Source organism: Nyctereutes procyonoides, unplaced genomic scaffold (assembly GCF_905146905.1).
Source record: "Nyctereutes procyonoides isolate TBG_1078 unplaced genomic scaffold, NYPRO_anot_genome, whole genome shotgun sequence".
Classification (NCBI taxonomy): domain Eukaryota; kingdom Metazoa; phylum Chordata; class Mammalia; order Carnivora; family Canidae; genus Nyctereutes; species Nyctereutes procyonoides.
This window is the reverse complement of record NW_026575133.1, coordinates 14,733,180-14,749,670: the sequence shown is the minus strand read 5'-3', so window position 1 is coordinate 14,749,670 and position 16,491 is coordinate 14,733,180. Positions and strand designations below refer to the sequence as shown.

Below are 16,491 nucleotides of genomic sequence, written 5' to 3'. Positions count from 1 at the left end.
ACAGTTTAGGGGCTTTTAGGTGGCTCAGTCAGGTAAGCATCCAACTCTTAGTTTTAGATCAGGTTATGATCTTTCGACTGTGGGATCAAGCCCTGCTTCAGGCTTTGTGCCCAGTGCAGATTCTGCTTCAGAGTCTCTCTCTCTCTCAATTTAAAAAAAAAAAAAAAAGGCTTAACTACCCTAAAAATCCCCTGTGTTTCACATACTTATTCACCCCCTTTACTTCTCCCAAAGCCCCTGGCAACCATCGATTTTTACTTTTTCCCTTTTTCAGAATGTTATATATAGTTGGTATCATATAAGATGTAGCATTTTTCAGATTGGCTTCTTTTATTCAGCAATATGCATTTAAGGTTCCTCTATGTCTTTGTGTAGCTTGATAGTTCATTTATCACTGAACAATACTCCATTGTATGGTTGTACCATGGTTGCTTCCAATTTTCAACAATTATGAATAAAAATGCTAAAAACATTTTGCATTTTTTTGTACATATATAAGTTTTCAACTCATTTGGATAAATAATTAGGATCATGATTGATGGATTGTAATGGTAAGACTATGTTTAGCTTTGAAAGAATTTGCCAACTGTTTTCCAAGTGTCTATACCATTGTGCTTCCCACCAGTGACATGTAAGAGTTTGAATCTGCATTTGGTGTTGTCAGTGTTTGGGATTTTAGCCATTCTCATAGGTATGTAGTGGTGGTGGTTGTATTTTCAAAATACAGTTTTACAGGATATAAGGTAGCCTTATGGAAAAGCAATAATAATGTGATAATGTTTGTCCTCAAAAACAAAATCTACCCTGGAAAAATAAGATCTACATAAAAATATATAAAAGCTAAACACTGTAAACATAAAGGAGGAGGTAAATGAGCCTGGATGACTCAGTAAGGCATCTGACTCTTGATCTCAGCTCAGGTCTTGATCTCAGGGTCATCAATTTGTGGAGCCTACAGAAAAAGAAGAAAAAAAAAAGGAAGAAGAAGAAAGAAGAAAAAAGAAGGAAGAAGGAGGAGGAGGTATATATACAAAGTGATGGATAGGGGGTGGCTGGCTGGCCCAGTCACTGGAGCATGCAACTCTTGATCTCAGGGTTATGGGTTCAAGCCCCGCATTGCATGTAGAGACTACTTAAAAATAAAAATCTTAAAAAAAAAATGTGATAGGTAAATAGAAGCAAGATTCTGGCTGGGTGGATTGGGAAAAGCTAGATTTTAAAAGATGGTCAGAAACTACACAAATATTCAAAAATAAAGAAAGAGATAAGAGAGAGAGAAAGAATGAACAGGAAGAAAAGAGGAGTGGAAGGAGCCTCGGTGTCCATCGAAAGATGAATGGATAAAGAAGATGTGGTTTATGTATACAATGGAATATTACTCAGCCATTAGAAACGACAAATACCCACCATTTGCTTCAACGTGGATGGAACTGGAGGTTATTATGCTGAGTGAAGTAAGTCAATCGGAGAAGGACAAACATTATATGTTCTCATTCATTTGGGGAATATAAATAATAATGAAAGGGAATATAAGGGAAGGGAGAAGAAATGTGTGGGAAATATCAGAAAGGGAGACAGAACATAAAGACTCCTAACTCTGGGAAACGAACTAGGGGTGGTGGAAAGGGTGGAGGGCGGGGGTGAGGGTGAATGGGTGACACGCACTGAGGGAGGCACTTGACGGGATGAGCACTGGGTGTTATTCTGTATGTTGGCAAACTGAACACCAATAAAAAATAAATTTATTATTAAAAAAATGCAAGAGGTTCAGCTATATTTGAACTTCAAATAAAAGACAAAAAAAAAAGACAAAAACAAAAACAAAAAAAAAAAAGGAAGTAAAGAGGAAGGCAAAAAAAAAAACTGGAGCTCCAATTCCTTTGCCAGGGATATATTCAACAGAGAGGAGTCCATATATTTACTAAGAGATTTATATTACAGTAACACAGTAGCCCTATTTGTATTAGCTCCAAATTACAAAGCACTAAACAACAGAATGGATAAACTCTGGCATATTCACACTATGGGATATTATGCAAAAGGAATAATGTTTGCTCATAGAAGTCTGTATACTACACTTACTCTTGATGGGAGCAGTGACTGAAAGAGGGATCTCCTGGGTGGTCTTGATGTTCTATTTTTTAGCTTGGATACTAATACTATACAGTTTGCAATCCTCAGTTGTACATTTATGATACATCAATAAAAGGTAAAAAAAAAAAAAAAAAGTCTCTGGCCCAAGCTCCTGCTTTGGACATACTTTAATCTAAACCATGGCACAGAAATAGAAAAGGCCATTTCTTAAATTTGTATTAGATGTATAATCTTCAATGTATTTTAGTAAAATGTGCTTTTTTTTTCCCCTCTATGGAAGTTCTGAAGTCTAAATTAATTCCATTTTGAAAACATTATTTTCCTTTTTTCTTGTCTTTAGAGGAGGCAAAGGTTGCACATTATATCCAAGACTTTTTAAGCATGGTATTACCTTTTATCTAGACAATGAAACATACTGGACATATTCCTTCTCAAAGGTGACAACACTGTCTAGACTCTTGCTGGGATTCTTCCTGTTATTTCTCTGAGCAATATAGTCAACCAGGTTATTCTAATATATTAAGCCCATTTTAATCTTGTAATACAGAAAGTTAGTGTTCCACATGCAAAAAGCAGTGGGACACATGGTGCCTGATATCTAAAAGTCACATAGTTGGGATGTAAAACTAATGTTCATCAAACAGAAGAGTGAATTTAGGAGGAGAATATCTTTTTTTTCCCTTCTGGAGATTGCAAGTTATTAGGATGCATTTAAATACCAAATCCCTGAAGATTATTTGGAACTTTTCTAAGTTTCCCATTTTTTCACATTGTGTTTTAGAAAGATCTTTGATTTTTTAATAATTGTTAAAAATATTTTATACATGGCTTTGTTCAGAGTAGCTTAATATTTGATTAAATAAGTGACAAAACTAAACACGGAGTTTGATAATTTATTGCTCTAAGGGCATTAATTCAGTCTGAAAAAACTTCTTACATGCATGTTCTCTTTATCAGGCACAACACTATGCACTAAAGATTCAAAGACACTTCAAGATACTAAATACCTGTTCTCATGAAACTTAAAATTAGCAGGAGATATCATGTGATTTGATGGGAAGCCAGAGAGGGCTCTGCTTATGAATTTTCACCATTAAAAAGCCATTTTTTTAGTTGATCTTTCACTGTCAAAGTTCTTTACCTTTAGGATGACCATCTCATTCACTTAATCACTCAAGAAAAATTTATTATGTACCTACTGGAAATTAAGCAGTGAACAAAAAGTCTATTCTCAGGGAGCTTACATTCTAGTATGCACAGAAGGAAGAATCAGAAAATAAGGAAATAAAGTGCTAACTGCTATAAACAAAAGTAAAGTAAGGAAAGACAGTCGGAGACAAGAGTGTATGGACCAGCTGGGAGGAGCCATGTGCATATGTTAACTAAAACACAGGACATGTGAGAGGAAGTAAGGAAAAAAGGAAAAGAAAAAAGAAAAGAGATCTGGAGTCTTAAATATCAAACTAAGGAATACAGACCTTTTTGATCAGGCAATAAAGTACAATTTAAAGTTTCTGAATAAGCATGATAATCAGAATGTTGTTCTGAAAGTCTATTTTCTTTCTTTTTAAAAAAATGTTATTTATTTATTCATGACAGACACACAGAGAGAGAGGCAGAGACACAGGCAGAGGGAGAAGCAGGCTCCATGTAGGGAGCCTAATGTGGGACTCAATCCAGGATCTCCAGGATCACACCCCAGGCTGAAGGTGGTGCTAAACCGCTGGGCCACCGGGGCTGCCCTGAAAGTCTATTTTCTCATAGATTAAAAGAATGGATTGGAGAAGGCAAAATTAGGAAGCACAGTCTATTAGGAAACTATTGCAGTTAGCCCACATGAAACATGAGGGGGCCTACAGTGGGTAATCAAAAGCAGTGGAATGAACAGGCCCAATACACAAGCAACAAAGAGAGGAAAAAAGCAATAGGAATGTGGTAAATTACATACGGTAAAGGACTAGTTTGGGGTTTTGCTTTTTTCCTAGGTGGTTATGGACCAACATTCTGTAAAATACAAAACTGCATTCCTGGATGTTCCAGCAATGTCAAATTGTTATACAAGATTCTAAATGCTTACTTTCAATTTGTGTTAACTTGTGACAAACTGGTGACAAAATAATTGGTCGGCCAGCAATCTGTCTGGTGATTAGGCCACACTTTGACATGATCTAGAACAGGAAAAAGTCCTGATTTCAAGATACTGAGCCAGAGTTGACAGAAAAGAGAGTGATGCAATTAAAAGAGAGAAACAGAATCCAAAAGGAAGGGAAGTGTTTGGTGAGGAGTTATATTTTAATAATGCTAAATCTGAGATATTGGTAAGATATACAGGTAACAATCTATTGGTTAATTAGGAAAAAAAAAATACAGGTCTGAAGAAAATGTTATCATGACAGAACATTTTTGCCCCAAAGAGGGAATTGGGGTTAATAGCCAAAATGTCAAATACTGCTCTTCTGGCTAACAGTCATGGTGGAGTCCTGGATAAATTATCTTAAAAACACTATATAAAAGCATGCAAGGAAACTCAAAGCAGAAACTAGAAGGAATTCAACTCTTGCAAAAAGGGAACTATGATAAGCAGACTTTTAAGATGGCCTCAACTACCCTGTCTCATGTATAACTACACATTGCATGATTAACCCTCTTTTGAGTGTGTGCTGAACTCAGTGACTTGTTTCTAATGGACAGAATATGAGAAGAGTGATGAGATGTCACATCTGTGATTAGGTTACAAAAGATTGTGCTCTCATCTTGCTAGCATTCTATTCCCTTCTCCACTTGTACCCTTTGATAATGCAAGCTGCCATGCTGGAGAGATCCATGTGGCAAAGAACTAAGGGCAGCTTTCAGCCAATAGCCAGTAAAAAGCTGAAGCCCTTAGTCCAACAACCTGCTAGCACCTGAATCCTGAAAACAATTACATGAGCTCAGGTGTGGACCCTCTTCCAGACATGTGTTCAGATGACACCCCAGCCCCTGGCTACCACCTTGAGTGAGAGATCTTATAAGAAACCCTAAATCAGAAGATCCAGTTAAGCTATGCTTGATTCTGAACCAAAGAAACTGTAAGATAGTAGTAAACAAGTGCTGTTTTAGGAGCTATGCTTCAGAGTAATTTCTTATGAAATAGTACATAACTTAACAACAACAACAACAAAATTACACTGGGTAAGATCCACATTTTTAAGGCTTTTACCATGAAATTACTCACAAATCTGCCAGCAGAAAATAAATCTCAAGTAGAAAACCAGAGTCCTACTGGCCTGAAAAGCCAGAGGATAAGGTCTAGGGTTTATGACAGTGGCTGGAATTCAAGGTTGGATATCCTGGAAAGGAGGAAACACAAAGAGTGTAGTCCCAAAATCTGCATATGCATACCCCTCATATTTTTGACTGCCTCCAAAAGTGCTCCTATGGGAGAGAAGACTGCAAGGAACCCAGGGGAAAAACAACAGCTAGGAGGCTAAAAGAGCCAAGCAGAGATTTTGATAGCTGCTGTATGTAGTAGGTAAGTTTTTGGAATTTTGGTCCTGCCAAGTTAGAAGGGTCAGAAAACAAAATCCCCAGATAGTCATACTATAAAGACCATATATCAGACTAAATCTAAAAAAGATACAGTATCTCAAATTAAAACTTCATTTGCATGGGATTAACAATAGATTAGACACTGAAAAGGAAATTATATATAGCAATAAAAAATGCAATAGAAACAATCTAAAACACACATAAAAATGAATAAAACATCAGTTACCTGGAAGGGAACATAAAGAGATTTAATATACATGTAGTTAGAAATACACACACACCAAAAAAAAAAAAAAAAAAAAAAAGGCTTTTTTTTTTTTTAAATATACGGAGAAAAACACTTAAAACACTGAAACAAAGATAAGAACTATAGCAAAACTGCTGGCCTGAAACTAGGCAAGCCAGAAAAAACAAACAAAACAAAACGCACAGAGATAGGAAAGAGTTTAAAATACAGAAAAAAGGGAAAAAAAGAAAAAGAAAGCTGTCAAACTAGAATTCTACACCAAGAAAAATAGTTTTAAAAAATAAAAGCAACAGGTTCTAAGACAAAAGCCTGGAGAATTCATTATGAGCATACCTGTACTACAATATATATTAAAGAAGTTCTTTGGATAAAAGAAAAATAACAAATTCAGATCTACATAAATAATGAAAATATTAGAAATGGTAAATTCATGAGTAACTATGAAAGGGTTTGGGTTTTGTTTTGTTTTTTTTTTTTTGGCGTTTTTTTAATCTCTTTAAAAGATAATCGAGAAGGATGATGGCACAGCAAAAGGCAGAGGAAACAACCTAAAAGCGTCCACAATAACCAAAGCTGAAACAAAAGGAGCAATATAACAATAAAAGTAATACTGGGCTGGAAACCACAGAACAGAATGAGCCCAGACTGATATAATTTAAGTAAGGAAATAAAACAATATATAAGGGAGAGAAAGAACAGCTCTTCGTTATAGAAGAATATCAATTAATGAGAAAGAAATGAGGCAAATTTTTTTAAAAAAATCACCGCTAGAACACAGTAGTAACTGTTTCAGGGAAGATGAAGATCCATCCATGAATGCTAAACTCAGGGAGCAATGGATTAAGGAAAAATAAGGTATTGGTGTAGACTAAAACCAACACTCCTTAAGGTAATTATTAATTAAGAAGAAAAATTATTAACTTTAAAGTGGAGCAGCACAGCAAAAATCAACATAACCAAGGTCAAAATCACCAGCAATGAGACATACAAACATCATGTATCTCTCAATATGATTCACTCGGGAAAGCACCACAATCATCTCAGTGGCATTCTTGCCAAAACACATAATTTCAAACTAGTCAAGAGAAAACATAATATAAATTAAAAAAATGAGTGATCTATTACATAATGTCTGAGCAGTACTCTTCAAAAGTATCAAAGTCACAAAAGAAAAGACTTTCAATCTTTCTCCAGGCTGGAGAAGACTAGAAACATACGACTATTAAATGTAATGTAGGATTCTAGAACAGAAAAAGGACATTAGAAAAATTGATGAAATCTGAATAAAATTTGTAGTTTATAGGATTGTAGCAATGTAAAGTTCTTGGTTTGGTTTTGATCACTGTATAATCACTGTATAATGGTTATTTAGATTGTTAATAAAAGAGGAACCTGGGTAAGGAGTATGTGAGAACCCCATGTACTGGTTTTGCAACATTTTTGTTAAGTCTAAAATTTGTTCAAAGTTAAAAGTTTTTAAAAAGATAAAATTTAAGCAAAAATAAGAGCAATTATGGGATTTATAACATATAGAGAAATAAAAGGTATGACCATAATTGCACAAAGAAAGGAATAAAAGTGTTCTATGTGAAGTTCTTAGAGAAGGGATATATTACTTACGTAGACCATTATGATAGGTATTATAAATACCAGAGCAGATACTAAAGCAAATTAACAAGGGCATATATAACTAATATGCCAAGAGTTGAGATAAATAGAATTTATAAAAATAGTCAATCTAAAAGAAGGCATGAAGGGAAAAAACCTATGGCACAAACAGAAAATAGATGGCTGGGCAGCCCAGGTGGCTCAGCGGTTTAGCACCGCCTTCAGTCCAGGGTGTGATCCTGGAGACCCAGGATTGAGTCGCACATCGGGCTCCCTGTATGGACCCTGCTTCTCCCTCTGCCTGTGTCTCTGCCTCTCTCTCTCTCTCATGAGTAAATAAATAAAATCTTTAAAAAAAAAAAAAAAGAAAAGAAAAAGAGAAAGAAAATAGATGGCTGATTTAAACCAACCACATTGGAAACTATATTAAATGTAAATGGTCTAAATCCTTCAAGTTAGACAAAAACTTTCAGGATTAATAGGATCTCACTTATATGTGGAATTTAAGAAAGAAAACAGATGTACATATGGGAAAGGGAAAAAGAAAAAAAGGAGAAGAGGGAAACAGGCCACAAGAGACTCTTAATGAGAGAGAACAAACTGAGAGTTGATGGAGGGAGGTGGGTGTGAGAAGGGCTAGATGTGTGGTATTAAGAAGGGTGCTTGTTATGATGAGCACCGGGTATTGTATGTAAGTGATGAATCACTGAATTCTACTCCAGAAACCAATATTGCACTGTATATTAACTACCTAAAATTTAAATTAAAAATTTAAAAACTGCCAGGATTAAAAACCACAAGATCTATATGTTGTCTATAAGAAACCATTCTAAATGTAAAGACACAAAAAGGTAGAAGAAAGGCAAAAGATATACATTGCAAGTACCAATTAACAAGGAAGCTGGAGTGACTGTATTAATATCACTTAAAATAGGATTCATAAAAAAAAATTACCAGAAATGTTACCAGAAAAAGATAGATATTTCTCAATGACATAATAAGTAGCCTCATCAGAAGAAGGAGGAAAAAAATCCTAGGTATATCCACAAGTACTAACAATTTCTAAACATAAGCAGCAAAAATTAATAGCACTAAAGGGAGAAAAATCCATTAGTATGGTTGGCTACCTAGTACTTATTTTCTCACTAACTGAAAAAACAGTGGGCAGAAAATTGATAATAGCATAGAATAAATGAATATTATCAACTAACATGACTTTGCTAAAAAAAAAAAACAAAAACAAAACAAAAACAAAAACAAAAAAAAACCAACCCAATAAATACTCTCTTCAATTCCATATAGAACGTTTAGTAAGACAGGCCATATTTCATAAGTCAATAACAAATATACTGGAAAACATCTCCCAAATACTTGAAAAATTGAACAATTCACTTCTAAATAATCCATGGGTTACAGAATAAAAGATTTAGAAAATATTTTAAACTAAACAATAAAGAAAATAAAGCATTAAAATTTACAGGCTGCTGCTAAAACAGTACTTGGGAAAATTATACTGAAATGCTTATATAATGAAAAGGTCTGAAATCAATCCAATAACAAAGCAGACAAAGAAGAGCATATTAAATCTAAAGGAAAAACTAATAGAAACATAAAACAAAAGATTAAAAAAAGAAAAAAAAAGCAGAAATTTTTAAAAGATCTATAAAATTGATATATCTCTAGCCAGACCAATCAAGCAAAGAACCATCTTTGAGGTGCCTGTGTGGTATAGTCGGTTAAGTGACCAACTGCTGGTTTCACCTCAGCTCATGATCTCAAGTTGTGAGAATGAGCCCCAAGTGAAGCTCTGCATTGGGCATGGAACCTGCTTAAGATTCTCTCTCTCCCTCTCCCACCCTCTCTAAAATAAATAAATCTTAAAAATTATTTCATCTCTTGTTCCTGAGCATATGGGAATATTTTCAATTATTCAGAGATTAACTAATACAAAAAAAATCACATCAAATCTTACTAATTTGTAAAACTACATAATTAACAAAAGCTGGAAATACCTATCAAACAAGCTTGAACAGATTTAGGAACTTACATCAGAGTTTTTACTATTACTTAAATTTATCTAATAGGCTTAATTCTCTCATTGCAAAGACGACTTCAGTAAGCTCTTCTAATCAAGGGCATCTGCAACTAGGCAACATGGACAACAGTGTCTATATTCCTTTGAATGGGTAGGGTAGCATGCTGTTATTAGAATACAATTCCCTATATCTCAGTAGGGTGGAAAGTCAATTGTACCTGAACCTATCAAACCCTTTTAAGATGGCTTAAGTGTTATTTTCTGTTCTCTTACAGCCTCCTTTAACAATAACAACTCATATAGGTTTTCGTTGTTCAGTGAGACACCTGACAATCTGATGACAATAAGTTAACAGTTCATTTCCAAATTTCTAGGGTCTCTTGTAGATTCTCAGTCAAAAGGAGTTATTTATTAATAACCATGAATTCCCTTCCCCAATCTCTTTTTCCTGCCAAACTAAGTTATTCATTAGCACTCATACAAAACACTCAAATGAGATCCATCAAATAATGTTACCTGGACCATGAATTTTATCACCCCTGGCAGTCCTGGGAGAATTTCAAGAATTTTAGGAACTAAGGGTTAAAATTTGAGTTAATATTGAAAAATGAGTAATAGTACTGAATTTCATTACACTGCCTTCAAGCTCCACTTATTGAAAAACTACCATTTATTATCTATAAAAATATAAAAATCCACAGAAAATTAAACAGGGAATTAAAAATCTCTAAGGTCCTTTCAACTTTTAAAAAAATTGCTGATTCTGATTCTGTCCTTAGTATTTTTATATAGACATTGATGATATTATGTTGATTATTTCACTTAACTTACAGAATGTAACAGCAGTAATTCAGTATAGTAGGAATTGTTTTCAGTAACTGTTACTGTGTCAAATGGGAAAAAAACTTTGCTGATTCTAATCTCTTATAGATCTGAATGCTGTAAGAGCTGTTTCTTTAAAATAGGTAAAAATAATATGGGTTTGAAAAAGCATACATTTTAACATACCAGATCATTCTCATAAGCAAATGGATTATTTTGACAGATTCAGATGAAGCTGTGTATTATATATAATGTAGGGAGAATACATTTTTTTAAAAAGTACTCCTAACTTTAGCTATTTTTATAAAGAATAATTAAAAAGGGTTAAAGTTTAAAGAAATCCTAAACTAAACCATACTTTTTAATGAAGGAAAACTGTAGGAATACTCATAAGAGAGAAAGATGGGAGTTTTTTCTGGTTTCAAAGAACTACCATTTCCTTCATAATAGAATAAAATCCTTTAAAACTTCATTGTCCAGAATTCCCTAAATAATTATTCAAAATGACTATCTGATGGCCCTAATTCTAATCCACTCAGGAAAAAAAATTACAAAAAAGCACATCTCTAACTTAAAACTCAACAGAACCAGCAAGGGTTATGGGGAGAAACAGTGATTATATCCTGCTTTCCCTCTCAAAATGCAATTTCTTGACTGTCCTGGTATACAATGATGAGTCTTTTTCAAGATTACAAATCGTAAAAGAAGGTATGGGAGGAAGGATGAAAACTGATTTGTAAAAGAAAGCAATGACTAAGAGTTTCATCTACTACTTGACACAGAAAGACAGGACATATACTTTCTGTTCCCATGCCTTATCACACAAAAAGAAAGGTAAATGAATATTACCGAATCAAGAGTTTTCCTGACTACTCTGATGTAAAAATCTCTGGCTCTTCGTATGATTACATTTACTGTCTGTTTAGTATCCTTTTACTGTTTTCTGCCAGTGTTCACGAATATGTATCACTGGTATGAAATCACATCGCATTAATAAAGATGCCATTAATGCTTATAATGGACAGATGTTCTGATTTTAATATAGTTCCTTATAAAGCAGCAAAACTTGTGTAATGACTAAATTCCAAATATATTAAACTAAACAGTAGGGGGATCCCTGGGTGGCTCAGCGGTTTAGCACCTGCCTTTGGCCCAGGGCGCAATCCTGGGGTCCCGGGATCGAGTCCCACATCGGGCTCCCGGCATGGAGCCTGCTTCTCCCTCCTCCTGTGTCTCTGCTCTCTCTCTCTCTCTCTCTCTCTCTCTCTCTCTCTATGTCTATCATGAATAAATAAATAAATAAATCTTTAAAAAAAAACAAAAAACTAAACAGTAGGCTGTATTTCAAGAACTTCTAATTTCTCATACTCCTCAAATATATTGCTAGATGGCATGACTGAAAGTATACTTATATGACAAGAAAATAAATATTTAATATGCATAATATAAATCTGTTTCTATAATAATACAAATCTAAAATATATAGAAGGAAGTTTTACAAAATGATAATTAGCATGTATTTTGAATTGTAAATTCCTGTTATGGGTTGCAGCAGTAAGTCAAACTACAAAGGTATATAACACTTTTGGGGCACCTGGGTGGCTCAGGGCCTTAAATGACTCCTGATTTCATTCAGATCAGGTCATGACCTTAGGACTGTGCAATCAAGCCCCAAATTAAATATCCTCCCTTTCTCCCTCTCCTTGTACCCCTCCCTCACTCAAAAAAAAAAAAAAAAAGGAGTATAGAACACTAAAAAACATCAAATTTCCATTTTACTTGATTTTTTCACATGGGTCTTAATTTGGAAACATTTTCAAAGGGGTTTGGGATTTTATTTTTTGTAATTAAAAAAGCAGTAAAGCAAGATCTGCATTAAAGAAAATAACTATTTGTCTTTCCTTTATAATAAAAGATAGCTCTTAAAAATTAAAAACAAATCTATAGTCATCAAAACACTGCAAATCAAAACCACAAGATACCACTTATTACTCACGAAGTGACTATAATAAAAAAAGGTGTGAGGATGTAGAGAAACTGGAACCCTCATATACTATGGTGGAAATGTAAAAAAAAAAAACCACTTAGGAAACCAGTCTAGAAGTTCCTCAAAAGGTTAAACACAGAGTTACCATATGACTCAGTAATTCCACTCTTAGGTTTACAACCTAAGAGAAATGAAAACAATGTCCACACAAAAACTTGGACACAAATGTTTATAGTAATTTTATTTGCAATAGCCAAAAACTGGAAACAACTCAAATGTTCAACTGATGAATGGGTAAATAAAATGTGGTATATTCATACAATAGAGTATTATTTGGCAATAAGAAGGAATGAAGAACTAATACATGCTACAATCTGGATGAATTCTGAAAACATGCTTGCTAAGTGAAAGAAGCCAATCACCAAAGACCACACAGTGTATAATTCCATTTATATGAAATGTCCAGAATAGGTAAATCCACAGAAACAGAAAGCAAACCAGAGTCTGCCTAGGGCTAGGGGGTTTCAAGAAAACAGAGGAGGGGTAACTGCCAAAGTGCAGTTTCTTTTTAGAATGATAAAAGTGTTCTAAGATTGTTTGTGATGGTTGCACAACTCTGTGAATATGCTGAAACCCACTGTGCTGCACACTTTAAACATATGAATTGTATAGTATGTGAATTATATCTTCATTAAACTGCTAACATCCTCCTCCCTCAAAAAAAAATAAAAATAAAAAATAAAAAAATAAAAAAACCAATGCAATGGCTTTTAACTGCAGCTACAGATCCAATACCTGAGCTTACTCTTTAGAAGTACAGATCCCTGAACCTCCCAGACTAAGTCATATACTATGGGAGTGGGATCAACTCGTCTAGACTAGTGGGGGGCAACAGAGTTAAGAACTAGGTTCATATTCTGACTCTGTCAACTTCCTAGCTGCATGACTTTTGGTAAATTATCTAATTTCTCTATACATTTTCAGTTCCTACTTCAATACAATGGAGGAAGAACTGCCTATTGCAAAGTGTTACTGTAAGAACTTAATGAGAATATATACACAAAATATACCATATGACAAACTATGCTCAGTTACTCTTCTTATTATGATTATATTATTTTTACTGGACATCTTCTTGTTTTCTATAGGGAAAAGATAATGCAGACTTCTACAATGTCTGCCCCAAATCCATGCATCTAAGTTAATCCTTATAAATCTTGGGACACGTGGGTGGCTCAGTAGTTGAGCATCTATCTGCCTTTGCTCAGGGCATGATCATGGGGTCCTGGGATGGAGTCCTGCACTAGGCTCCCTGCAGGGAGCCTGCTTCTCCCTCTGCCTATGTTCTTTGCCTCTCTCTCTCTCTATCATGAATAAAAATATTTAAAAGAAAAAAAAAACACCTTATAAATTTTAACCTCTCTTAAGAAATATTAACTTTTATCTTTAAAATCAGTTTATTGTCTATCTGATGCCCTGCTTGGAATAAAATAACATTTATGAAGTTACTATTTTTACAAAAATACAAAAATTACAAGAACACAAACTTTAATGACGCCACTATAATTGTGGAAGGGTACTTCTTAAATTCAACGGTTATTTTTAAAATTACAAACTTAGGAATAAAGGTCAAATAAAATTACAAACTTAGGAATAAAGGATTAGGCAGGCACAAACCATTTAATTAAATAAAATTTGCCAATTTTTAAAAAATACATTCACTTTTGTAAAAATGCCACATCTATATGCTAAAAACAAACTGAAGTAAATTTCCTATAATTTCTTATATAAGAAATGTATGCTTTTAATTCTCAGGTAATTTGATAACATCTCTATGGAAAGACATCTTTAATAGGACTCATGAATTAAAGCTAACATTTTCAGATGGAATGTAATATATACACAAAACAATAAGAAAAAAAACAGGAAATAACATTCGATATTTCTATCTAAAAATTTAGCATTTCTTTTTTCTTTTAGCATTTCTAACAGCCTATAATTCTATTTCAGAATGAACTATATATATTGGTGAAATTTTAACTGAATCTGGTATGAAATCCAAAGTCAATCAACAACCACATTTCTATCTGAAGACATGAAAAGGAGTATTTCCACTCAGACTCCTGAGGATATTTCAATACACTTAAGTGAGTCATACTTTCAGAGTACAGTTTATTGCTTGGGAAAATCTATCATGGATTTTCTAAATACATTTAATGAAACTAAAATTTAGTTAAGATATTGTGTGGCTGGATAGAGTTAAGTGTAGAAAAACGCCATACCTAAAATTTAAACTACATCTTTTTTCAAAGCTAAATAAATTTTTAAACACACGTACAGAATATTCTAACAAGCTGCAGTGCCAATGCTCAAGCAACAATATTTTTAAATCGCCTACTTTATTCAGAATATATCTTTCATAAGAAAACCTTCTTTAAATTAAAAAGTTACATAATTAACTTTTATATCAATTTAAAATATTATAAAACTAGCTCATAAATACCTTAATTGCTCAAAATTGGTAAGTCAAAGTTTACCATATTCCCTAATTAAAAAATAAAACATTTTTACTGACTTGTTTACATATATATCCTATTTTTTATACTACTCCCCTTCCTTTGTTTTTTTACAAGGCTCTTATATGCCAATCTTTTGCAGTAAATTACATAGAAAAGTCATGTGAATTTACACATTTTTCAGATAAAGAAGAGAAAGTGAAAGAACTGGAAAATATAGCCTTAATGAATCTACCATAATTTTTAAACATTTTTAAAAATAGGTGGTAACAAGTTAAAAACCTGGGAAACATCTTTTTACTGTTACAAATTTACTTTTTCTCCAGGAAAATGAAAGCAGAATAGGTTTACGTGAACAGGCCCAACTACATTTCTATTCTAACTCACTTTCTTAAGTGTATAAAATAAGCTCAAACCATACATTAATATTACTAAAACTGAATAATTAAATAAAACATAAAGAAGATGACATTTAGAAACCAGTTGTTTTTAGGCAAATACCAGATATTTTCTAATAGGGAAAAGCACTCAACAAAATTATCTGGCATAAAAATACTACAAATAATAGTAATCCAAGGTCTCTTACCAATTTCAGCAGGTAGTTGTTTGATTTTGTTCTCTCGAATGCTAAGCATGCTGAGTTTTGATAGATTTTTGATGTCCTTTTCCACAGTAGTTATACGATTAAAGCGAAGGTAAAGAGTGGTGAGAGAATCTAGCCTATACACCACTGAAGGAATTTCTCTCAGTTTATTATGCCGTAAATCAAGCATTCGCAGCTTCTTCAAGTTATCAAGAGAGTCAGGCAAACTGGTAAGTGAGTTTTCATTTAGAGCCAGTGTCATGAGATTTACTAGACAGCCCACCTCTGCTGGTAGAGACTGCAATTTGTTGCTATATAAATAAAGTTCTGTTAATTGAGTCAACTCTTTGATTGATGATGGCAATATGTGTATAGATCTCTTGGATAAGTCCAAACGCATTGAATTCTCTTCCCGGCACTTGTTGAGCTCTTTAATCACCTCTGCATTGCTAGATTTTTTTCTCGTCCCAGGTGCTGGATTTGGCCGTTTGATCGTATTGTCAACTGAAAAAGCCACCCCGGGTTGGGCAGCACTGGAGTCCTTCTTTCCATCTTTGGCATCTTTCCCTTTGGTCTTAGGTTCTTTTTCTTTGCTCTCTTTCCCAAAACCTCCAGAGGCTTTTGCCTCCTTTTCTCTTTCCTTAGCTGATGGCACTTTGGGATCTTTCTCTTTAGAGTCTTTTTCTTTTCCTAAACTACTACTCATGGTGACTCAAACTTGGGCAAAAACTACATGAACTCCTTTGTTTTATTTGCCAACAACAGTAACTGGAATTCAAAGATGAAGAGACAGAGATCCTACACAATCAAAAAAGGTGTTGGCTTGAAGAAATAATCACCATGGAGTAACAGCCATCTGTTACATGTTGGATCTAAAAGCACTATGCCCATTTCTGATAACTTGTTCCAAATGGTAAAATGGTGCTTGGTCAATGATTCATTAGAACTCCTGAAATACAATACAAAAAGAATATTAAATTACTTTAGATTATAATTTATAATAAGCAAATGGGCTCTGAAAAAACAATCTCATTGAAAATTTGGCCATTTTTCTGTGATTTGATACAGTAG

General features: G+C 33.9%; 1 protein-coding gene across 3 annotated transcripts in view; it reads right to left on the bottom strand.

The window, feature by feature from the left end:
• The window catches only part of SHOC2 (SHOC2 leucine rich repeat scaffold protein), a 93,356-nt gene that overhangs the window by 34,411 nt on the left and 42,454 nt on the right, over positions 1-16,491 (bottom strand). For all 3 annotated transcript variants that reach the window (XM_055346383.1, XM_055346382.1, XM_055346384.1), the window contains exon 2: positions 15,424-16,369. In XM_055346383.1, coding sequence (XP_055202358.1) covers positions 15,424-16,126 — 703 coding nt within the window. In that variant the 5' untranslated portion in view covers positions 16,127-16,369. The remainder of the gene's footprint in view (positions 1-15,423; positions 16,370-16,491) is intronic.